Below are 21735 nucleotides of genomic sequence, written 5' to 3' on the forward strand. Positions count from 1 at the left end.
ACAGTCTCCCCTGTAGTTTGTAGGGAGTGATGTCCCTATAACAGACTCCCCTGTAGTCTGTAGGGAGTGATATCCCTGTAACAGACTCCCCTGTAGTTTGTAGGGAGTGATATCCCTGTAACAGACTCCCCTGTAGTCTGTAGGGAGTGATATCCCTGTAACAGACTCCCCTGTAGTTTGTAGAGAGTGATATCCCTGTAACAGACTCCCCTGTAGTCTGTTGGGAGTGATGTCCCTGTAACAGACTCCCCTGTAGTCTGTAGGGAGTGATATCCCTGTAACAGACTCCCCAGTAGTTTGTAGGGAGTGATATCCCTAGAACAGACTTCCCTGTAGTTTGTAGGGAGTGATATCCCTGTAACAGACTTCCCTGTAGTTTGTAGAGAGTGATATCCCTGTAACAGACTCCCCTGTAGTCTGTAGGTAGTGATATCCCTGTAACAGACTCCCCTGTAGTTTGTAGGGAGTGGTATCCCTGTAACAGACTCCCCTGTAGTTTGTAGGGAGTGATATCCCTGTAACAGACTCCCCTGTAGTTTGTAGAGAGTGATGTCCCTGTAACAGACTCCCCCGTAGTTTGTAGGGAGTGATGTCCCTGTAACAGACTCCCCTGTAGTTTGTAGGGAGTGATATCCCTGTAACAGACTCCCCTGTAGTTTGTAGGGAGTGATATCCCTGTAACAGACTCCCATGTAGCCTGTAGTTTGTAGGGAGTGATATCCCTGTAACAGACTCCCCTGTAGTTTGTAGGGAGTGATATCCCTGTAACAGACTCCCCTGTAGTCTGTAGAGAGTGATATCCCTGTAACAGACTCCCCTGTAGTTTGTAGGGAGTGATATCCCTGTGACAGACTCCCCTGTAGTTTGTAGGGAGTGATATCCCTGTAACAGACTCCCCTGTAGTTTGTAGAGAGTGATATCCCTGTAACAGACTCCCCTGTAGTTTGTAGAGAGTGATATCCCTGTAACAGACTTCCCTGTAGTCTGTAGGTAGTGATATCCCTGTAACAGACTCCCCTGTAGTTTGTAGGGAGTGATATCCCTGTAACAGACTTCCCTGTAGTTTGTAGGGAGTGATATCCCTGTAACAGACTCCCCTGTAGTTTGTGGGGAGTGATATCCCTGTAACAGTCTCCCCTGTAGTTTGTAGGGAGTGATATCCCTGTAAGAGACTCCCCTGTAGTTTGTAGGGAGTGATATCCCTGTAACAGACTCCCCTGTAGTTTGTAGGAAGTGATATCCCTGTAACAGACTCCCCTGTAGTTTGTAGGGAGTGATATCCCTGTAACAGACTCCCCTGTAGTTTGTAGGGAGTGATGTCCCTGTAACAGACTCCCCTGTAGTCTGTAGGGAGTGATATCCCTGTAACAGACTCCCCTGTAGTCTGTAGGGAGTGATATCCCTGTAACAGACTCCCCTGTAGTTTGTAGGGAGTGATGTCCCTGTAACAGACTTCCCTGTAGTTTGTAGGTAGTGATATCCCTGTAACAGACTCCCCTGTAGTCTGTAGGGAGTGATGTCCCTGTAACAGACTCCCCTGTAGTTTGTAGGGAGTGATATCCCTGTAACAGACTCCCCTGTAGTTTGTAGGGAGTGATGTCCCTGTAACAGACTCCCCTGTAGTTTGTAGGGAGTGATATCCCTGTAACAGACTCCCCTGTAGTCTGTAGGGAGTGATATCCCTGTAACAGACTCCCCTGTAGTCTGTAGGGAGTGATGTCCCTGTAACAGACTCCCCTGTAGTTTGTAGGGAGTGATATCCCTGTAACAGACTCCCCTGTAGTTTGTAGGGAGTGATATCTGTGGAACAGACTTGTGGAACATTTTATTTGTAGGACATATAGCAAGTAAATTGATCAGTTTAATAATCTACCCAATATTGAAAAAGCTCAGCACTTTGCAAATAAAAGGTTACTCTTTTTTATTTTTTTGTTCTTGTTAAAAAACATAAAAAAAATTGTTTTGTTATTCTTTATAAAGGTGATAAGATTATCTATAGAATCAGGAATTCCAGGTAATTACAGAGTGTTACTAACGATACCTAGGCCTTCCTATTGGTCAATAAAAACATATCCTGTTATAGCTCCGGTTTGCCTTTCTTGTTTGTATCCCCGGATTTTCTAGTATTGTTCCGTATTCTAAAATAAAATCTATTTTTGCTTGGTATTTGATAACTGTTGAAATTGAATATTTATGTGGGTTATAAATTGGCATCTGCATACCATATTGTGTAGCTCCTGGGCAGGTGCAGCATTGAGTTTATGATGGGCATGTTATGAAAGGGAATATGTAGGCTCATATTACCAGGTGGTTACATGGCTGATTTACGACCAGCACTAAATCCTGGACTGTTCAGATCAGCGCTCTCATTATATCGATAACATTCATACTCCACAACATTCATACTCCACAACATTCATACTCCACAATATTCATACTCCACAACATTCATACTCCACAACATTCACTCCACAACATTCATACCCCACAACATTCACACTCCACAACATTCATACTCCACAACATTCACACTCCACAACATTCATACTCCACAACATTCATGCTCCACAACATTCATACTCCACAACATTCATACTCCACAACATTCACACTCCACAACATTCATGCTCCACAACATTCACACTCCACAACATTCACACTCCACAACATTCACACTCCACAACATTCATACTCCACAACATTCACACTCCACAACATTCATACTCCACAACATTCATACTCCACATCATTCACACTCCACAACATTCACACTCCACAACATTCACACTCCACAACATTCACGCTCCACAACATTCATACTCCACAACATTCATACTCCACAACATTCACACTCCACAACATTCACGCTCCACAACATTCACACTCTACAACAATCACACTCCACAACATTCATACTCCACAACATTCACACTCCACAACATTCACACTCCACAACATTCACACTCCACAACATTCACACTCCACAACATTCACACTCCACATCATTCACACTCCACAACATTCACACTCCACATCATTCACGCTCCACAACATTCACACTCCACAACATTCACACTCCACATCATTCACACTCCACAACATTCACGCTCCACAACATTCATATTCCACAACATTCATACTCCACAACATTCATACTCCACAACATTCACACTCCACAATATTCACACTCCACAACATTCACACTCCACAACATTCACACTCCACAACATTCATGCTCCACAACATTCACACTCCACAACATTCATGCTCCACAACATTCATGCTCCACAACATTCATACTCCACAACATTCATTCTCCACAACATTCACACTCCACAACATTCATGCTCCACAACATTCATATTCCACAACATTCACACTCCACAACATTCACACTCCACAACATTCACACTCCACAACATTCACACTCCACAACATTCACACTCCACAACATTCATCCTCCACAACATTCATGCTCCACAACATTCACACTCCACAACATTCACACTCCACAACATTCATACTCCACAACATTCACACTCCACAACATTCACACTCCACAACATTCATACTCCACAACATTCATACTCCACAACATTCACACTCCACAACATTCACGCTCCACAACATTCATGCTCCACAACATTCATACTCCATAACATTCATACTCCACAACATTCACACTCCACAACATTCATGCTCCACAACATTCACACTCCACAACATTCACACTCCACAACATTCATACTCCATAACATTCACACTCCACAACATTCATACTCCACAACATTCATGCTCCACAACATTCACACTCCACAACATTCATACTCCACAACATTCATACTCACAAGCAACATTCATACTCACAAGCAATATTCACACTCCACAACATTCATACTGTGGTTTTTCGAAACCATTGGTAACTGTACCTTGTTTAGAATTACAATATACTATGTACAATGTATACATCACTGTATAGGAGGGTGTAATTACAATATTCTGTATACATCACTGTGTAGGAGGGTGTAATTACAATAGACTGTGTACAATGTATACATCACTGTATAGGAGGGTGTAATTACAATATACTGTATACATCACTGTATAGGAGGGTGTAATTACAATATACTGTGTACAATGTATACATCACTGTATAGGAGCATGTAATTACAATATACTATGTACAATGTATACATCACTGTATAGGAGGGTGTAATTACAATATTCTGTATACACCACTGTGTAGGAGGGTGTAATTACAATATACTGTGTACAATGTATACATCACTGTGTAGGAGGGTGTAATTACAATATACTGTATACATCACTGTGTAGGAGGGTGTAATTACAATATAGTATGTACAATGTATACATCACTGTATAGGAGGGTCTAATTACAATATACTGTATACATCACTGTGTAGGAGGGTGTAATTACAATATACTGTGTACAATGTATACATCACTGTATAGGAGCATGTAATTACAATATACTATGTACAATGTATACATCACTGTGTAGGAGTGTGTAATTACAATATACTGTATACATCACTGTATAGGAGCGTGTAATTACAATATACTGTATACATCACTGTGTAGGAGCGTGTAATTACAATATACTGTGTACAATGTATACATCACTGTGTAGGAGGGTGTAATTACAATATACTGTATACATCACTGTGTAGGAGGGTGTAATTACAATATACTATGTACAATGTATACATCACTGTGTAGGAGCGTGTAATTACAATATACTATGTACAATGTATACATCACTGTGTAGGAGCGTGTAATTACAATATACTGTGTACAATGTATACATCACTGTATAGGAGGGTGTAATTACAATATACTGTGTACAATGTATACATCACTGTATAGGAGCGTGTAATTACAATATACTGTGTACAATGTATACATCACTGTGTAGGAGCGTATACTAAGTGTGATGTATTTACTTCTAGGCTGCCCTGGAAGAAGGGAATAAGTTGTCAGTTAAACCAATAACAACACGAAGTGGTCGTCAACAGTTACGCTCTAACATTCAGGTACACTAAGGGACCATTGGCTGGAATTTTATAAGTTTTATTTTATTTCAAATTCTGACCCATTATTATTAATTGAAGACGAACGAGATAAACAGTGTGTATGAGATGGGAGGTGTGTGTATGAGATGGGAGGTGTGTGTATGAGATGGGAGGTGTGTATATGAGATGGGAGGTGTATGTATGAGATGGGAGGTGTATGTATGAGATGGGAGGTGTATGTATGAGATGGGAGGTGTATGTATGAGATGGGATGTGTATATATGAGATGGGCGTGTTATTGAGATTGGCGGTGTTGTTGCCTGGGTGTGTCTTATGGCTGGCGGTGTTGTATGCGCTGGGCGGTGTTTGTATGAGATGGGAGTGTGTCTGCGCTGGGGTGTTTGTCTGCCTGGGCGGTGTGTTGTCTGCGTGGGCGTGTGTGTGTTGGCTGGGCTGTGTTGTTGCCTGGGGGTGTCTGTTGCGCTGGCGGTGTTGTCTGCGCTGGGTGTGTGTGTATGAGCTGGGGTGTGTGTCTGAGCTGGGGTTTTGTATGGTGGGGGCGTGTGTGTGTATGGCTGGCGAGTGTCTGCTGACGCTGGGGGGTATGTATGCGTGGGTGTGTGTATGAGATGGGATGTGTATGTATGAGATGGGAAGTGTATGTATGAGATGGGAGGTGTATGTATGAGATGGGAGGTGTATGTATGAGATGGGAGGTGTATGTATGAGATGGGAGGTGTATGTATGAGATGGGAGGTGTTTGTATGAGATGGGAGGTGTGTGTATGAGATGGGAGGTTTATGTATGAGATGGGAGGTGTGTGTATGAGATGGGATGTGTATGTATGAGATGAGGGGTGTATGTATGAGGTGGGAGGTGTATATATGAGATGAGGGTGTATATGAGATTGGAGGTGTATGTATGAGATGAGGTGTATGTATGAGATGGGAGGTGTATGTATGAGATAGAGAATCTTTGAGATGAAGTGTGAGAATGGGAGGCGTATATGGTAATGTAGGTATTTTACTAGTGGTGTTCAAATTGATTGAAAACCTTAGTGATTTATGATGATTTCCAAGCTAATTTTGAGTTTGTATTACAGAGTGGTACTGAGGAGAGTACTGGCCTCAGCGTGGTAGCCCTACCCACACGCGGTGCCCGCTCACACCTACAACATGCACAGACTATAGCTACGTCCCCACAGAACAGCATGTCTCCCCCACAGGATATGATGGGACACATGACCACTAGCCCACCTTACCAGACAGGATACACTAGCCCACCCCAGTACCGCGTCATGCAGGATATTGCCCCAGGACCACAAAGCATGGATATGATGGTGAGTAGTTAATTTGTACTGAACTTTTGTCTGGGAAAACAATAGGGATGGGGATATAATCCTGTTTGATAATCCCCTCCTATAGTGTGAATCTGCTGAGAGGTCAGCAATGTCTTCTTGTAACATTATTTCATTAAAAAGCTGCACCACCAATAGACAGTATAATATATAAGATTTTATATATGATATTAATTGTGTGACAGGACGGGTGTATATACAATATGATATTAATTGTGTGACAGGACGGGTGTAATATAATATGATATTAATTGTGTGACAGGGCGGGTGTAATATATAGAGGATATCTAACAGTGTCTTCAGTAATACCAAATATATTTCACGAGTGGGGCTAAAATTTCGATATTTTTCACGAGTGCGCAGCACAAGTGAAAAATATCAAAATATTAGCCACACGAGTGAAATATATTTGGTATTACTGAAGACACTGTTAGATATTCTGTTTATTACATTTTTTATCAACGAAAAACCTACCCCGTATGCTAACTAGGCCTACAGCGTAAGTTGGCATACAAAAAAAGTAGTTCCCCCTGTCCAGGTGCTGACATATATGTCGGGCTTTCTGATTGGTCAATTATTTTGGTATTTTCTAATAATCAATTTGATTGGTCAAATCAGCAAAAGTGATATTTTTCACTTGTGAAAAATATCACTTTTATAAAATAAATAATTTTTGATATTTCACTGGTAAAAATGTAATAAAATATGATATTAATTATGTGACAGGATGGGGGTAATATAAAATGATATTAATTGTGTGACAGGACAGGTGTAATATGATATGATATTAATTGTGTGACAGGACGGTGTAATATAAAATGATATTAATTGTGTGACAGGACGGGTGTATATACAATACGATATTAATTTTGTGACAGGACGGGTGTATATATAATACGATATTAATTGTGTGACAGGACGGGTGTAATACAATACGATATTAATTGTGTGACAGGACAGGTGTAATATGATATGATATTAATTTTGTGACAGGACAGGTGTAATACAATACGATATTAATTTTGTGACAGGACGGGTGTAATATAATACGATATTAATTTTGTGACAGGACGGGTGTATATATAATACGATATTAATTTTGTGACAGGACGGGTGTAATACAATACGATATTAATTGTGTGACAGGACGGGTGTAATACAATACGATATTAATTTTGTGACAGGACGGGTGTAATACAATACGATATTAATTTTGTGACAGGACGGGTGTAATATAGTATGATATTAATTGTGTGACAGGACGGGTGTAATATAGTATGATATTAATTGTGTGACAGGACGGGTGTAATATAGTATGATATTAATTTTGTGACAGGACGGGTGTAATACAATACGATATTAATTTTGTGACAGGACGGGTGTAACCAGGCCATGCCCTACACATCAAAGTGGTGTATCAGGAATGGCTGTACCAACACCACACTGGACAACCCCGGCTGGGACAACGAGTACTGCAGCAACGAGTGTGTAGTCAGTCATTGCAGGTAATTATCTTTAATCTCCTTTTCTCACCTGTATATCCCTGTTTCTTTCCTGTATACTTCCTCTTCTTTCCCACCTGTATATCTCCTCTTTTTTCTCACCCATATATCTCCTCTTCTCACCTGTATATCACCCTTTCTCACCTGTATATCTCTTCTTCCTTCTCACCTACATATTTCCTCTTCTCACCTGTATATCTCCTTTTCTCACCTGTACATCTCCCTTTCTCACCTGTATATCTTCTTTTCTCACCTGTTTATCTCCTCTTCTCACCTGTATGTATCCTTTTCTCTCCTGTATATCCTTTTCTCACCTGTACATCTCCTATTCTCACCTGTATATCTCCTATTCTCACCTGTATGTCTCCTGTTCTCACCTGTATGTCTCCTATTCTCACCTGTATATCTCCTATTCTCGCCTGTATATCTCCTATTCTCACCTGTATGTCTCCTATTCTCACCTGTATGTCTCCTATTCTCACCTGTATATCTCCTATTCTCACCTGTATATCTCCTATTCTCACCTGTATATACCAATGTTGGGCAAATAATAATTTTCTGTTGATGTTTTCAGGGATGTTTTCACCGCCTGGGCCGCCTCTAGACAAGGGTCAAATTCTTTTCCAGTCAAATAGACATTGTATGGACTACAGTAGAAATGTTTCCTATTGATGTGGACCGTGTAGCTGCCATTAAGTTATTTTGTGATGATTGCTGAAGTAAAACAGGGTGGCCTGATAATAGGACTGGATGGATAATGGTCATTAGAACCGAGGAATGAACATTGATGTGACACTGTATAAAGTGATGTTTTACCCGACAAGACAACAGGTTCTGAACCTGGTCAAAAGTGTGCTTGGATGACTTTGTGTAAAGTATATGGATCTGGAATTGTTCGACATCAGTTGATGGAAATGGTGATTTGTTATCAAATATCAATGAACTTCAATGTCTACATACACACTATATATATATATGTATGTAGGTATGAAAATTATGAAAATGAATTATGAATATTTTATGTGTTGGAAAAGATAAAGATGATTAGATAATAGCTTGTTTTAGACACTAAAATTTAAATTAATTTGATAGGATGTGCGGTACATGTGTATGGACTTCAATGAGATTTGTTGTTAAACATTGATGGAGCACTGATGGCATTAAGGCTGGTGGAAAAAACTAGTGTGCATAATATGTGATGGACATATGAATATGCCATTTAGATTTTATTTGAAAATGATTAGTGTTATTGGGGCAGAAGTATTCCCTGCTGTGGAGCCATCATATTGCTGGGCTAAGCCTGGTGTTACTGTATTGATTTTGTGGGAGGACCTCTAAGGTGAGGTATGAATCATGACAGTCCGTACAAATTGATGGATTTCTTTTTGCTCCATTTCAATTTTGTTTGCGCCATTGAATTAACCTTTTGTTTGTCATAGTTGTGCGTCATTTATTCACAATATCATGTCAAGATTTCCACTCTGCCTCAAAGTGTTAAGTTTCCAATGTGCTTGGTATCAGTGGATTCAAAGTTAGGATTCTTTGTTAATTTTCCCTATTAAAGAAGATGATGTATCAAACTCCCATGTGTTCAAGCCCCAACATAATGTAGTAACACACTGATATAAGGGGAATAACTCTTACAATATTTGTTTTCATGGTTGAATATGTTGTAAAATTAAAATGATTTGAATGGTGTTTATAAAGCTGACACTATACTTCATCTATCTGCTCAACGTAAAACTTTTACATTTCAATGTTCTATATATATATGTGTTGGAATTTGTGTTCATCTTTATGTAAGTTAAAAATTCACATTCCTGTTTTTTTCCAATTTGAGAGGATTTGTGATAATTAATTATTCATGATCATTGTCAGAGACTTAAATTGGAATTACGATAATCCAGTTACATTGTAATTAAATTTATTTTTTATTCAATATTTTCTGTTGTATTGTGAAATTGAGGCTTGAAAGAAAACTTAATTATATATTGTAATATCTAGCTAAATTAAAACAATCAAAAAAATCTTTGGTAGATCTAAAAAAATAAATTCAATTGAAGATAATAATGTGAAGTATTGCGGTAGTAATTACATTTAAAATGTTTGAATACAATTAAGATAGAGTAAGCTGTATTAGACATGGAAATAAACTTTTACAAGGCTCACAATGTGTCTCTGGAGAAGTTAAATGATGATGTAGTAGCTTTATTTCCTTATTTGTAGGTTAGATGATTGCTATGATACTAATGATGTGTAACATGCTGATGATAATTACTGGCCAGACTCGGAGAAGTAGCTCCAGATGTATTATGTATGTAGACTGCAGGCCAAGCTCAACCAGTCAAAATTGTGTATTTGTCATGATAACTTGATAGTGATTTAATTATAAGTAAATGCTGTATAAATCTCAACCCTTAGATCTCCAACCATCAATTAAATATAAGCAGGTTGTCATGACTGCTTGGCAGTGAGACACATTATACAGGTGACACACATTGTACAGGTGAGACAATGTACAGGTGAGACACACTGTAAAGGTGGGACAATGTACAGGTGAGACAATGTACAGGTGAGACACACTGTACAGGTGAGACAATGTGCAGTTGAGACACACTGTACAGGTGAGACACACTGTACAGGTGAGACAATGTACAGGTGAGACACGCTGTACAGGTGAAACAATGTACAGGTGAGACAATGTACAGGTGATACACACTGTACAGGTGAGACAATGTACAGGTGAGACACGCTGTACAGGTGAGACAATGTACAGGTGATACACACTGTACAGGTAAGACAATGTACAGGTGAGACAATGTACAGGTGATACACACTGTACAGGTGAGACAATGTACCGGTGAGACAAATCTTAAGGGTACACAGAGAAATTCAAATCCTCTAGTTGAGAATCTTAAATGTTCAACCCGTGTTGGAGCCTTAGGTTAGACTCTAGTTGGTTTCTTTTTGTCACACCATCAAGGTAGGAATTTGAAGACTGAATCAGGCAGCGAGTAGCCAGTATTTATCATCTAGTCCATAAACGGAGTGATGGATGTTGACCACAAACAGGGGTGATGTACGTACATGGAGTGATGGGTACCGGTGTGGTCCACAAACAGGGGTGATGTACGTGTAGTGATGGGTGTGGTCCACAAATAGGGGTGATGTACATGGAGTGATGGGTGTGGTCCACAAACAGGGGTGATGTACATGGAGTGATGGGTGTGGTCCACAAACAGGGGTGATGTACATGGAGTGATGGGTGTGGTCCACAAACAGGGGTGATGTACGTACATGTAGTGATGGGTGTGGTCCACAAACAGGGGTGATGTACGTGTAGTGATGGGTGTGGTCCACAAACAGGGGTGATGTACGTGTAGTGATGGGTGTGGTCCACAAACAGGGGTGATGTACGTGTAGTGATGGGTGTGGTCCACAAACAGGGGTGATGTACATGGAGTGATGGGTGTGGTCCACAAACAGGGGTGATGTACGTACGTGTAGTGATGGGTGTGGTCCACAAACAGGGGTTATGTACATGTAGTGATGGGTGTGGTCCACAAACAGGGATGATGTACGTGTAGTGATGGGTGTGGTCCACAAACAGGGGTGATGTACGTACTTGGAGTGATGGGTGTGTTCCACAAACAGGGGTGATGTACGTGTAGTGATGGGTGTGGTCCACAAATAGGGGTGATGTACGTGTAGTGATGGGTGTGGTCCACAAATAGGGGTGATGTACGTGTAGTGATGGGTGTGGTCCACAAATAGGGGTGATGTACCTGGAGTGATGGGTGTGGTCCACAAATAGGGGTGATGTACTTGGAGTGATGGGTGTGGTCCACAAATAGGGGTGATGTACATGGAGTGATGGGTGTGGTCCACAAACAGGGGTGATGTACATACGTGTAGTGATGGGTGTGGTCCACAAATAGGGGTGATGTACATGGAGTGATGGGTGTGGTCCACAAACAGGGGCGATGTACGTGTAGTGATGGGTGTGGTCCACAAACAGGGGTTATGTACGTGGAGTGATGGGTGTGGTCCACAAATAGGGGTGATGTACATGGAGTGATGGGTGTGGTCCACAAATAGGGGTGATGTACGTGTAGTGATGGGTGTGGTCCACAAATAGGGGTGATGTACCTGGAGTGATGGGTGTGGTCCACAAACAGGGGCGATGTACGTACGTGTAGTGATGGGTGTGGTCCACAAACAGGGGTTATGTACGTTGAGTGATGGGTGTGGTCCACAAATAGGGGTGATGTACATGGAGTGATGGGTGTGGTCCACAAACAGGGGTTATGTACGTGGAGTGATAGGTGTGGTCCTCAAACAGGGGTGATGTACGTGTAGCGATGTAGGTTGAGTGACAGGTGTGGTCTACATTCACCTGTGTGTTATATGAAATACAATGTGGGAATATTTTTTTGTTTTCATCATTATGGTTACTGTTTTTATATCTGGCAAATCTCTTTGTAACTGTTATTGTTGTGTGCTCTCTTGTAGACACAGAGACGGACTGACAACAACCAGGTTGCTATAGCAACTGCTTTTTTTGTGTTCCTTGTGTTGATACATTGATTGTGCCTTTGTTTCAATGTACCCAATGGAAATAAAAACGGTTTGATATTTTGTTGAAAATTCACCCAACTTCATCTATCGAAATAAAAAAAAAATGCTGCAAAAGACTTTTGTTGTTGACTTAATGGTGTAAGAGTTTGGTGAGTTGGTATTGATAAGTCAGCCACTATACACAGAGGTTTAATGGAGTTATTTCAATGATGTATGTTTTCCAAAAAAATTTGGTATTTGTTTCAAGTCAATCTGGGGATATCCATCATCACTATCTCTGGACTTTGACAGGGACTTTAGACGTTGTAAGATTGATAATTAGGGGGATAACCCAGCTGTGTTTTACAACTTTTACAATATAGATATAGATCTATACAATATAGATAAGGACGGATGATCAATGTAACTCCTATAATTGTCAGATTATAGTTTATATTAAACTTGTTTTAATCACTCAAGATATTCCTAATTAAGTTTGGTTTGGGGTACGTCCTATAACAGCCAGAGTCATTTTAAGGACGTGCTAGGTTTGAAGGTGGAGGAAAGCCAGAGTACCCGGAGAAAAACCACTGGCCTACAGTCAGTACCTGACAACTGCCCCACGTAGATTTCGAACTCGCAACCCAGAGGTGGAGGGCTAGTGATAAAGTGTCGGGACACCTAATTAAATACATAAATAGCTATAACCCAAAACAATAGAGCTTTCATGATAATTGAAATTTGAAGTAAATCCATCATTAATTACTCCATACTTCACAGTTGATGATAGTTATGAAATGTTTTATAGATGTTTTATTTATTTAGATGGTACCCATGAAGACGTAATTTGGAGTGTAGCATTTCTGTAATGGAAAAATACATAAAAAAGTGATAATCAAATGAAATCCTTGACGATATTAAACAGATACAAACATAACAGATGGGACACCATAGGAGTAATTAATATCTCCGTTTTTGTATTGTTTTATTGACGCTTGCTACGAAACTGGCAAAACTTTCACCATTATGATTAATCAAAATGTGACACGATTGCTCTGTCAATTTTCATGTAGAGATCCATGCGAAGGGAGATAACTCATGTAGACTTCTAGACTTTCAGTGTCATTGCGAGGTAAGGTACAGGTCCATATCAGCTGAAGCTATATTAATTAATGTAGACATTTATTATGGTTATGGTAATACTGATTAAAAACTGGCTTTTATTTTGGCCAGTGAAATATTTTGTAATGTTGCTGAAAGTATTTTTAAACAATTAAACAACACTTAACTACATACCGACTGAGAATACTTTTCAGTTTATATATATGGACAGCTGTAACGTCATTGACAGGAAAAATTCCCAAAACAGCTTCATTTTAAAAGCGCTAGTTCGACCTCAATAAATTGTGCTGCATGATCACGAGTCGATATATATCATGGGACTATATATTCCTGGCATCAGTAGATCAACCGAGTTCAAGCTTGAGCAGGGATGTGAATGGGCTATGATGAACCAAATTTGGTGGAATGATTTTCGATTTTGCCTCTCAAGGAAAAACTCCTGGACAGCGTAAAAATACTGTGGCAGCATTTTAATTTAGATATTAGGAAAAGTTCTTTACTCAACGAATAATTAATTAATACTTGGATTAGTCTCCCATAAATATGTTACATCTGTATTTCATCCCAACACTGTAAAGAATCAGAGACTTATAGGCTATACGTCTCTGAAAGAATGAATGTTTTCTAAATTATTTGGTAATTTTTGACTGGTTTGCTTTCCGAGGCTTCTTCAGGACAACAAACTCAATGTTCTTATCCCTAAAGTTCCTCTATCAAAAAATAGTAAACATGTTATTATGACATGGTTATCGCAAGCGCGATCGTGATAATCATCCAATTTACATATCTTCAGACTAATAAACGTAGCTCTACATTGTTCCAGCTCGTGTATATCCTACTTTTACTGTTGATGTCTGTGTCCACTAATATCCCGAGTTAACATATGTAGGTAGAAATCACATCGATATTACTCCTAGACTATGGTTTTGGTATTCCTTGTTTGTAATTGTTGATTAAGCAGACAGCCTCTGTTCAGTAAAATACTCACTTTTGACAACTTATACGAGGGATGATTGATAAGGTTTGAGCCTCATATTGAAGGAGGTACTCAATGATGTTCTTTTTAAGTCCTACTATTCTCTGGCTATATAGGGCCGTGTACCCAAGGACTGGTCTCGTTTGGTTAGTTTATATCGACGAGGTTGTACTCTCAAAACAAGACAAGTGGCTTTTGCAAAATGGATAAAATCGGTTAGGGTTAGGGTCAGGGTTAGGGTGAAAGAGTCTATCATTGCCATGGCTGCCATTCATGCGTAATAACAAACTGTAGCTTTAAATTGATTGAGCATCCGCCTTATTCACCTGATCTCGATCCATTAGAGTGTCATCTATTTCCAAAACTGAAAACTGCTATTTCAGGCACCCTAACCCTACCATGCTGTGGATGACTTTCTGAACAGTCAAGAAAAGGAGTTCTATAAAAGTGGCATTGAGGCCCTTGAACACCGCTGGCAAAAGTGTATAGATACTGAAGGGGATTATGTTGAAATATAATACACTATGTCCGGCAAAAGTCAAATCCTTCAATACGAGACTCACAACTTATCAAGCAGCCCTCGTATGTGTCGAATAATGTTTGCTTTACCAATATTACCAAATAAATAATTTTGTCGGACAACCTTACCGCGTTTTGTGGAAAGGATCAAATAACAAGTAAGTTGTAACAACGAAATAATACATGTAACAAACTAGGGTAAATAAATTATATATTAAATAAGTGGTTACTGAAATGTCCCTCTGGGGCTGCCGTAAAAAATATTAACGGAAGAGGCTTATATCAATTGTTTTAATTGGTCATAAAGCAAAAATAAAAAATCATCATAAAAACTATTTTTATTTTATCTTTGATTTCCTGGCTGCATGAATTTCTGTCATCAAACGTCTCCTTCGAAATTCAACATTAGTTCACACATGTTCTGTACAACAAGAGGTCATTGTATCAATTTGCCGACATGACGAGCTTTCCTCCCTTCTCCCTATACTCTACAGGGAGTTGTGTTACCGAATGTTAACCTGGACAGACCCCTTCAGCGTCTAAGATGCCCCATGCGCACTAGGATATGTCCAAACACATATAGACTGTGACAACTCATCATGCGTATGTTCAGCAGATAAGAAACATAGTGACTACCTGGAAATAACAGGCGCGTGACAGCATGTCAGGGAAAGCAAATGCTACTGACAGCATGTCAGGGGCGACAAATGCTATTGACAGCATGTCAGGGACGGCTAATGCTATTGACAGCATGTAAGGGACAGCAAGTGCTACTGACAGCATGTCAGGGGCGGCAAGTGCTATTGACAGCATGTCAGGGGCAGCAAGTGCTATTGACAGCATGTTAGGGACAGCAAATGCTACTGACAGCATGTCAGGGACAGCAAATGCTATTGACAGCATGTCAGGGGTGGCAAATGCTATTGACAGCATGTCAGGGGCGGCAAGTGCTATTGACAGCATGTCAGGGGCGGCAAATGCTATTGACAGCATGTAAGGGACAGCAAGGGCTATTGACAGCATGTCAGGGACAGCAAGTGCTATTGACAGCATGTCAGGGACAGCAAGTGCTATTGACACATGTAAGGGACAGCAAATGCTATTGACAGCATGTCAGGGACAGCAAATGCTATTGACAGCATGTCAGGGGTGGCAAATGCTATTGACAGCATGTCAGAGGCAGCAAGTGCTATTGACAGCATGTCAGAGGCGGCAAGTGCTATTGACAGCATGTCAGGGACAGCAAATGCTATTGACAGCATGTCGGGGACAGCAACTGCTATTAACAGCATGTCAGGGGCGACAAATGCTATTGACAGCATGTCGGGGACAGCAACTGCTATTGACAGCATGTCAATGACGGCTAATGCTATTGACAGCATGTCGGGGACAGCAAATACTATTGACAGCATGTCAGGGACGGCAAATGCTACTGACAGCATGTCAGAGGCAGCAAGTGCTATTAACAGCATGTCAGGGGCGGCAAATGCTATTGACAGCATGTCAGGGACAGCAACTGCTATTGACAGCATGTCAGGGACAGCAAGTGCTACTGACAGCATGTCAGGGACAGCAAGTGCTACTGACAGCATGTCAGGGGCGGCAAGTGCTATTGACAGCATGTCAGGGGCGATAAATGCTTTTGACAGCATGTCAGGGGCAGCAAGTGCTATTGACAGCATGTCAGGGGCGACAAATGCTACTGACAGCATGTCAGGGACAGCAAATGCTATTATTATACCTTTACGTTTTTTTCTATATATAAAAGTAATGTGATAATTTGACTATCAGCCTCGAGAGGATTGCGCATGTGTTTCCAGGACTATCACACCGTGTGACAGTTCGAAAAAAACTGTCACACGGCAAACTGTCACACGGCGAACTGTCACACCCCTGCTGTAACGTCGTCAGAACGTTGAAAGACAAAACGACATGCAAGCGCTTAATTGACACAGATTGTTTGTTGTTGCAGACGGTAACCTAACATTTTGTTTTCTCTCACGAAACTGTCAAACACGGATCAACACACACGTTTTCAAAACGCCACAGACGTAGAGATCGAGTCATTATTAACGGACAGAGATAGCCAAAACACTAAAAGGGTCATACAAACGTCTGCCAAGTTAGTGGAGGACTATCTAGCAGATTCTCATACCAGCACAAACATCTATAGGCCTATAGAGAAAAAAACGAAAAGGTATAATAAAACAGTTATCAAATGGGGTAATTCGGCAATAGTAATTTTGTCAGCCCCTCATCAACAATGGTTGCCCTCGGGCTAAAGCCCTCGTGCAACAGTTGTTGCTTCGGGGCTGACAAAATCACTATCGCCCTCATACCCATTTGATAACTGTATATTGACAGCATGTCAGGGGCGGCAAGTGTTATTAACAGCATGTCAGGGACAGCAAATGCTATTGACAGCATGTCAGGGGCGGTTAATGCTACTGACAGCATGTCAGGGACGGCTAATGCTATTGACAGCATGTCAGGGGCGACAAATGCTATTGACAGCATGTCAGGGACGGCAAGTGCTATTGACAGCATGTCAGGGGCAGCAAGTGTTATTGACAGCATGTCAGGGACAGCAAATGCTATTGACAACATGTCAGGGGCGGCAAGTGCTATTGACAGCATGTCAGGGGCGGCAAATACTATTGACAGCATTTCAGGGACAGCAAATGCTATTGACAACATGTCAGGGGCGGCAAGTGCTATTGACAGCATGTCAGGGAAAGCAAATGCTATTGACAGCATGTCAGGGACGGCTAATGCTATTGACAGCATGTCAGGGACAGCAAGGGCTATTGACAGCATGTCAGGGGCGGCAAATGCTATTGACAGCATGTCAGGGGCGGCAAGTGCTATTGACAGCATGTCGGGGACGGCTAATGCTATGTTAATCTAGTCTGGCTATTTCATATATAGACTTTCATTACTTGTTACTAGTAACACCTAACATTAGCTGTCGATTTTTACGATTAGCCATAGATAGCTTCCTTGATGTTATCCCAGAATACAACATTGCCCTGCTCGTCATCCGGGTACTCGATATAAGAGTCCGAATCAATGACGTCAAGCACGTCCATTGGAATCTGTCGGCGGGAGATTTTTTCGTACAGAATCAGGAACAGTACGTTCTCCTCAGCGCGCGTGTACACGCTTTCCATGCGTGCCATGTTGAACTCGAACATGCACCAATAGGAATCTAGATAACTGTTGGTGATGATGGCGACCGTTTTCCGACTGTTATTAATGGCATTTGTTATGTTAACGGCGATCTCATTACCTGGAAGGAAATCTCTCTGGTGGAGACAGAGGCGTACACCTCGGTCGGTTTCCAGATTCTCTACGATATTCTGTATAACAAACGAGCTATCCGAATCGGAGTACGACACAAAGGCGTCATACATGTAGTGCGATTCCGTGGATCCTGACCTGTCCCTGATGACGTCATATCCTCTGTATCGATTCCGTGCCATGTAGTAGAGGTAGCGAAGCTTCCACCTAAATCTGTACAACAAGCCGCTGATGACAAATGACACACATATCACTATGACAACCGACGTTCCCAGTATGAGACCAATATAGTCATTACAGTCTCTGTCCAGTTTGGATATAATATCTTCCAGCTGACCAAATGACATTCGGGTTTCATCCGTGGCTCTACACTCATACGTGGTCAGGTTGACGAAGAGTGTTCTCTTTTTGTTTACCCACTTGAGGAAATCACGCCCATTACAGCTACAGCGTAGCGGATTTCCCCCTAAGTCCAGTGAAAGGTTCGTTATCTTGACCATACTATCTACAGTATCCATAAACGATTTCGGGAGAACAACTAAACGATTGAATGAAATATTAACAAGTTTCAGATGGCGCATGTGTTCGATTTCGATGTCCCAGTCAGTCAAATGATTAAAACTGAGATCTAGCTGTTGTAAGGAACTGAGACCACGGAATACTCGGACAGATAGACAATCGATCTTGTTGTGACTGATGTCAAGTGTTTCTAGACTTGTGAGATTTTTTAACATATCGCCATTTGTATCATTTTTAAAAACTTCTCCCAGGTTGTTGTTACTGATATTAGTGTTTTCATACTAGAGACGTCCTCAAAGAAGCTTGTGGTCACACTACCACAGGAGTTATGGGACAAGTCCATATACTCGACTCGCCGCAGGTTACGGATGGGACCCTTCCAAGTCTGCAACAAATTGTCGTGTCCATCAATTACCTTGACATTGTTCGGCTCCATGAATGTAAAATGCCCTATTGTACCACGGAAAGAGCTACTGTGACCGTCGATAACCTCTAAGTTTGGAGGTAAATATATATTGGGCTGCCATTTATAGGACTCCGAGGATCTGTGTTCCGGATCCTCTGCTTCCTTAGGACATCGCCAGTCGAAACATTGCATCAACATTTCACTAACAGATCCGTGTTGGCCGAACTGTAAACTAACATCGATGTATTTCAGAGATTTTAACAAATGCATTTCCAACAGATAGCTTCCTAATGTGAACTTGTTTCCAACAACCGAGAGCAGTTTGAGGGAGTCAGGAAGATATCGTATCATCGTGTCCTCGACCATTTCCATCCTGTTGAAGTCCAAATGCAGTTCTTCAAGTTGGGTGTTGTTCAGAAATATTGTATCTTCTTCAAATATAAATGTACCTATGCCATACATACAATGTACCTTATTAAGGTAGAGTTTCTTTATGTTTGTGAACTGCAGATCATACGTCAGGTTTCGGAGAACGTTAAATGTGAGACGGCTATTTTCTGACAGGCTCAGGACCGTGAGATTCGGCAAGGATCGAAAGGTTCCATTTTCTATGTGGCGTATGTCACACTTAGACAGGTAAACATCACGAAGAGAGGATGGAACACCGTCAAAAAAGTCTTCCGCCATGTTGATCCAGCACTGACCACTTCCGCCGGACAGATCTAATGTGGTTAGTTTGGTGAGAGGCGACAACACTTGGGCGAGACTCGCGTTGCTAAGTCCATCCATATTTAGTGTAGTGAGGCCGCGGAGAGTGGCTATGGGACTGGGATAACGATACAGGGCCGAATCATCTTCATTATTCTTTTTCAGGTTAAGAAAGGTCAGAGAGTTTAAACCCGAGAATATGTTAGGTGTGTATATTGTCGGTAAATACCTCAGGTTGTTTCCGCTGAGGTCCAACCCCGTTAGGTTGACTAGATATTTGAAAGGTTCGTCCGTGAATTTGGTAAGTATATTATTTGACAAGTCCAGGTACAGCAGGCTTGGTGGTAGATGGTCTGTACTGTTCAGTACAGATAACTGATTGTACCGGAGATCCACAATGTTTACCGTGGGTAGGAAGTCAGGTATCCTCGTCAGGTTTAGGGCGGAACAGTCCGCCACAACCGTCCCGCCCACTTCTCCACACCAACACCGGGACTCGCTCGAACAGTTTAGACGACATGTCCATTTCCCGACCATGGTTTTGTATCTTCACAATGTCAAGTATTCGTAAAAGACTGCTCGTACTATATACACCCTGCCAAGCAACATGTTGATTGAATTGTAACGTCATCAACACAATCCAATACAGTTGGTCCAAACAGCTGTACATACCTGTAACATAGACATGGATTTATACACTAGGGAAATTACAATGAAAACTGTACGTGACATTGCACGCATTCCACTAATATTGTGATATGATTTGATAGATAATCAACAATGTTTATAAATAAGATCAACAGAGAATACCGACATTATAACGAATCAATAATTCTAACAGAGAATACCGACATTATAACGAATCAATAACTCTAACAGAGAATACCGACATTATAACGAATCAATAATTCTAACAGAGAATACCGACATTATAACGAATCAATAACTCTAACAGAGAATACCGACATTATAACGAATCAATAACTCTAACAGAGAATACCGACATTATAACGAATCAATAATTCTAACAGAGAATACCGACATTATAACGAATCAATAACTCTAACAGAGAATACCGACATTATAACGAATCAATAATTCTAACAGAGAATACCGACATTATAACGAATCAATAACTCTAACAGAGAATACCGACATTATAACGAATCAATAACTCTAACAGAGAATACCGACATTATAACGAATCAATAACTCTAACAGAGAATACCGACATTATAACGAATCAATAATTCTAACAGAGAATACCGACATTATAACGAATCAATAACTCTAACAGAGAATACCGACATTATAACGAATCAATAACTCTAACAGAGAATACCGACATTATAACGAATCAATAACTCTAACAGAGAATACCGACATTATAACGAATCAATAACTCTAACAGAGAATACCGACATTATAACGAATCAATAACTCTAACAGAGAATACCGACATTATAACGAATCAATAACTCTAACAGAGAATACCGACATTATAACGAATCAATAACTCTAACAGAGAATACCGACATTATAACGAATCAATAACTCTAACAGAGAATACCGACATTATAACGAATCAATAACTCTAACAGAGAATACCGACATTATAACGAATCAATAACTCTAACAGAGAATACCGACATTATAACGAATCAATAACTCTAACAGAGAATACCGACATTATAACGAATCAATAACTCTAACAGAGAATACCGACATTATAACGA

At 40.6% G+C, this 21735-nt stretch overlaps 3 protein-coding genes and 1 pseudogene across 9 annotated transcripts in view; 2 read left to right on the forward strand and 2 right to left on the reverse strand.

Moving 5' to 3' along the window:
• Nucleotides 1-12587, forward strand: part of LOC117337038 (TOX high mobility group box family member 4-like) — a 117715-nt gene extending 105128 nt beyond the window's left edge. For 4 of the 7 annotated variants that reach the window (XM_033897792.1, XM_033897793.1, XM_033897794.1 and 1 more), the window contains 4 exons: nt 4971-5054; nt 6136-6372; nt 7765-7895; nt 8467-11165. In XM_033897792.1, the coding sequence (XP_033753683.1) occupies nt 4971-5054; nt 6136-6372; nt 7765-7895; nt 8467-8527 (513 nt within the window). In that variant the 3' untranslated portion in view covers nt 8528-11165. Of the gene's footprint in view, nt 1-4970; nt 5055-6135; nt 6373-7764; nt 7896-8466; nt 11610-12271 lie in introns of those variants that run through there. The other 3 variants (XM_033897789.1, XM_033897790.1, XM_033897795.1) reach the window with 3 other exon arrangements.
• Nucleotides 10857-12183, reverse strand: LOC117337040. Its single transcript, XM_033897796.1, has 2 exons — nt 12086-12183; nt 10857-12041 (listed from the first exon to the last, which is right to left on the reverse strand). Exon 2 carries the CDS (start codon nt 11961-11963, stop codon nt 10896-10898), a length of 1068 nt encoding a protein of 355 aa, XP_033753687.1. The 5' UTR covers nt 11964-12041; nt 12086-12183; the 3' UTR covers nt 10857-10895.
• Nucleotides 12588-15343: 2756 nt separating the features above from the next.
• Nucleotides 15344-20657, reverse strand: LOC117337041 (annotated as a pseudogene).
• LOC117338591 (mucin-21-like) lies at nt 16177-17974 on the forward strand. The gene is made up of 3 exons (XM_033899949.1): nt 16177-16778; nt 17039-17041; nt 17431-17974. Exons 1-3 carry the CDS (start codon nt 16177-16179, stop codon nt 17972-17974), a joined length of 1149 nt encoding a protein of 382 aa, XP_033755840.1.
• Nucleotides 20658-21735: the final 1078 nt, after the last annotated feature.

This window comes from Pecten maximus, chromosome 11 (genome assembly GCF_902652985.1).
Source record: "Pecten maximus chromosome 11, xPecMax1.1, whole genome shotgun sequence".
Classification (NCBI taxonomy): Eukaryota; Metazoa; Mollusca; class Bivalvia; order Pectinida; family Pectinidae; genus Pecten; species Pecten maximus.